The following is a 3,955-nucleotide window of genomic DNA, read 5'->3' as shown; positions in this document are numbered from 1 at the left end:
CTTTTTGTTTTCAAAATGGGGAAACGCTTTTATTGACTTTGTATTTACGTGTGATTTACTGCATCAAATAGAAAGAAAGGCAGCAAAGAGATGTTAATATTTCGCTTTTATTACTAACAACACGCCTAGTTTAGATCAAATATTTCTTTTTTAACGTTAAGTTTTGATAATGAAATTTTCTCCTATTAAGTGGAAGTTATTCCTATTCCTTTTTCTTCGGAAATTTAGGAAATTATACTAATAAACTTTATTAAACATGCAAATATGTCAGTCATTTCTAGACCTTTCCGTTCAATTATTTCTAAAAAAAAACTAAAATTAAACTTCGTGGCACAAACTATGACAGCTATATTAAGCTAATGCAATTATTGCCTACGTAACTACCAACATTTTTTTGTTGTCAGAATTATAGTACTAAAATAAAGCTATTTCAAAAACGTTAAAAAACTTTTTCTAATGCACGACCCTTCCAAATTCTCCATATCCTAGGCACATCACACAAAAAAAATGTTATTAATCCAATAAATGATTGATAATTGGCAAGAAATATGAGAAAATTAAATTAATAAAAATAAAGGGGACACCCAAAAAGTCCACAAATGCAAAGACATTGGAACCTACATGCCAAAGTGAGGGACATAGACGTGAGGAGATGTAATAATAAGTGTTAACATTTCATTAACCGTTTCTTTTCCCTCTTTACAATCCAGCCACTTTCCAAAAAGACAAATCACAAAAGTCTTTCTTACCTTATTTTTCTCTCTTCCACTTCTCTGTCTCTGTCTCTCCTTCCTCTGCCATTCCCCTGGGGAGCAAACAAGAACAGAACATTAGGGAAAAGAAAGAATGAAGAAAAAAGACAACCCAAGTTTCTCTAATCATGCAGTAATTCATTTGATATTCCATTGATTTTCTTCTTGGCAATGTGCTATGATGGACCGCAGGACGCTAACGATGAACTGGGATGGTCTTGGAGAAGATGATGATGATGACAACTTCTTTGAGTCCCGTGACCGCCTTTCAACAGCCATTCCCTTTGACTTGGCATCCTCAGGATCAGACGACGATGATGAATTTGAGGACAGCCGCCTCTCCTTTGTCTCGACCCTTTCCTCAGCCTCCATCAAGAAATTCCAGGGGATTGAGATTGAGGCAGTTTCTGATTCTTTCACCAGCATGGAGGACTACGGCATGTGGATGGCTGAACCTGGTGATATCAAGGAACGTCGAAGGCGTCTCCTGCAAGGCATGGGGTTATCAAGCAATAAGGACCTCCTCAAGCTCAAAAGCGCCAAGATTGTACGAGCCATTTCAAGAAAAGTTGAGACCAGCCAAGATTCCAAACCACCAAAAGCAGAATATTCTCCTGCAAAAGAATTAAATCAAGAACAACAGCCATCAGCTTCACAGCCAATTGTGCTGGTCAGGTCGAGATCAGACGGAGACATACAATTTTTTTCTGTAAATACCAAGAAAAGAAAAGAGGAGCTAATTGGTGACATCTCTAAACAGCGGCTCACTAGGACATTTTCAGGTGTTTTGGCACCGAGCTTAGGAATATGCCAATTAGCTGGTTCGGTTAGAATGTCACACAGAAATAACACAAGTGGATCGTCACTGCAAAATGGCAGTGATATGTCCTCCACATTGTCGAATGGAAATCCTGACGTGGGCTTTGCTTCGTTCTTCTTGATAAAGAATTTGGACACAGGAAAGGAGTTCATTGTCAAAGAGTCCAATGAACAGGGAATGTGGAATAAGCTCAGTGATCTTCAGACAGGAAAGCAGCTTACCATGGATGAATTTGAGAAAGATGTGGGATATTCTCCTGTTGTAAAGGAACTGATGCGCCGGGTAAATGGTTCAAGAAATCATGATGATGAGAGGAAATTAAACGCAAATTCATATTTGAGTAAGAGGTTCAGAAATAGCAAGAGAAGGGGAGTTGCTCTTTTGAAGAACATAAAAGGAGTAGCACATAGCATGAGTGGCAAAATTATTGATAAAGAACGTGAGCAAACTGCACCTGAGGAACAGCAGAAACCAAATAAGGACTCCTCCAAATGGATTAAAGTCCGCCAGCATGGAAAGTCCTACAAGGAACTCACAGCTATGCACTTGTGTCAGGAAATACGTGCTCACGAGGGCTCAATATGGACCATAAGGTTCAGCTCGGACGCACACTATCTAGCAACTGCAGGAGAAGATACGTTAATTCATATATGGGAAGTGCAAGAATGTGAAGTTATGAATGACTTACAATCTGTTGTTGGTGCTGCAAGTACCTCACCTACTCATCCAATGGCTGGCTCTCTCAGTACCTCCCCTGTTCATCCAATTGCAAGGACCAATTCAGACCGGCCTCCTCTGCCGGAGATGGGACATATGGCATCAGAAAGAAGGAAGAGGGGGAAGGTATCCCATAAGAAAAAGGGAAACTCAATTCCGGAGTACGTCAATGTACCCGAAACTGTTTTTGCTCTTTCAGAGAAACCAGTATGCACTCTTAAAGGTCACCAGGATGATGTCTTGGACCTGTCTTGGTCAAGATCTCAGGTCAGTTTCCTGCACTTTCATTTCAGTCAACTTAATATGACACAAATTTGTAGCAGGGAGAAAAAGAAACCACAGAAATATCAAACTTCATACTCCATTTGATAACCCCCCCCCCCACCCCCCCCCCTTAACGTTATAGTTACTGCAAACAAATCAAGTACTCCCTCCATCCCAATTTACGTGACACTCTTTCCTTCTTGGTTAGTCCCATTTAGTAACAATTTAACCTTAAAATGCTCACTTTACCCTTGATGAGATGATTTATAGCCACACAAACTTTTATGCCTCATTTTAGACCACAAGTTTCAAAAGACTACTTGTCTTTCTTAAACTCCGTTCCCAGTCAAACACCATTAGATAAATTGGGACAGTGGGAGTAATATCTACTACTCCATGCAGAAAAATTTTATTTTGTGCCTCACACAACTGACAATAGTTGTGTGAGGCCTCTTTTTTATCTCACAACTGTGTGGTCCCAGAATTTTGTGGACCCATATGTGTAAGATATGGGTCCACAAATATAGAGGTCTCACACAACTAGTGTAAGTTGTGTGAGGCACAAAGTAAAATCACCCCTCCATGCATCCCAATTTTTGTGACACTCTTTCCTTTTTAGTCAGTCTCAAAAAGAATAACATCTTTCTATATTTAGTTATAATTTAACTTTATAACTCCTACTCTGCCCTTAATGGGATGATTTATAGCCATATAAATATCTATGACTTATTTTAGACTACAAATTTCGAAAGTCTTTCTTTCTTCTTAAACTCTGTGCCCAGTCAAACACCATCATATAAATTGGGATGGAGGGAGTATCACTTTTAAAACATGCATACTAACATGCAATATCAAACTTGGATGCAGCTACTTCTTTCATCTTCGATAGACAAGACTGTTCGGCTATGGGATGTTGAAACTCAGAGTTGCTTAAAAATGTTCGCGCATAACGACTATGGTGAGATGCCAAATTACATTGTAGCTAGTTAATAGAAGACTTTAAATGACGATTTCTTCCCATCACTTGCATCAATTGAGTTTATGGTTTGGCAGTTACTTGCATACAGGTCAATCCAATGGATGATGACTACTTCATCAGCGGTTCTCTGGATGCAAAGGTTCGACTTTGGAATATATCTGATCGGAAAGTTGTAGATTGGACTGATCTTCATGAAATGGTCACTGCTACTTGCTTCACCCCAGATGGCCAGGTAGTACTAGTAATTGTATTGGAGCATTCACATCTAACTTCTCGCTAAACTAAAACCGACTCCAAGAATGTAGCATAGTTCTTCAATATGACATGAATTTTCGTTGTTGCATGTTTCTCCTTCTTGTGTAGTTGTTTGTGTCAGTAAAGAACATCATCAAGCCAAATCAGCTAACCACAACAGACACCCCC

General features: G+C 39.2%; 1 protein-coding gene across 2 annotated transcripts in view; it reads left to right on the top strand.

Moving 5' to 3' along the window:
• The first annotated feature begins 524 nt into the window (after positions 1 to 524).
• Positions 525 to 3,955, top strand: part of LOC109219385 (WD repeat-containing protein 44-like) — a 5,269-nt gene continuing 1,838 nt past the window's right edge. For both annotated transcript variants that reach the window (XM_019383829.1, XM_019383828.1), the window contains exons 1-3: positions 525 to 2,556; positions 3,421 to 3,511; positions 3,607 to 3,764. In XM_019383829.1, coding sequence (XP_019239374.1) covers positions 931 to 2,556; positions 3,421 to 3,511; positions 3,607 to 3,764 — 1,875 coding nt within the window. In that variant the 5' untranslated portion in view covers positions 525 to 930. The remainder of the gene's footprint in view (positions 2,557 to 3,420; positions 3,512 to 3,606; positions 3,765 to 3,955) is intronic.

The sequence above is a fragment of the Nicotiana attenuata genome, unplaced genomic scaffold (genome assembly GCF_001879085.1).
Source record: "Nicotiana attenuata strain UT unplaced genomic scaffold, NIATTr2, whole genome shotgun sequence".
NCBI classification, from domain to species: domain Eukaryota; kingdom Viridiplantae; phylum Streptophyta; class Magnoliopsida; order Solanales; family Solanaceae; genus Nicotiana; species Nicotiana attenuata.
The sequence above is the reverse complement of the archived record's forward strand: the minus strand, read 5'-3'. Positions and strand labels throughout refer to the sequence as shown.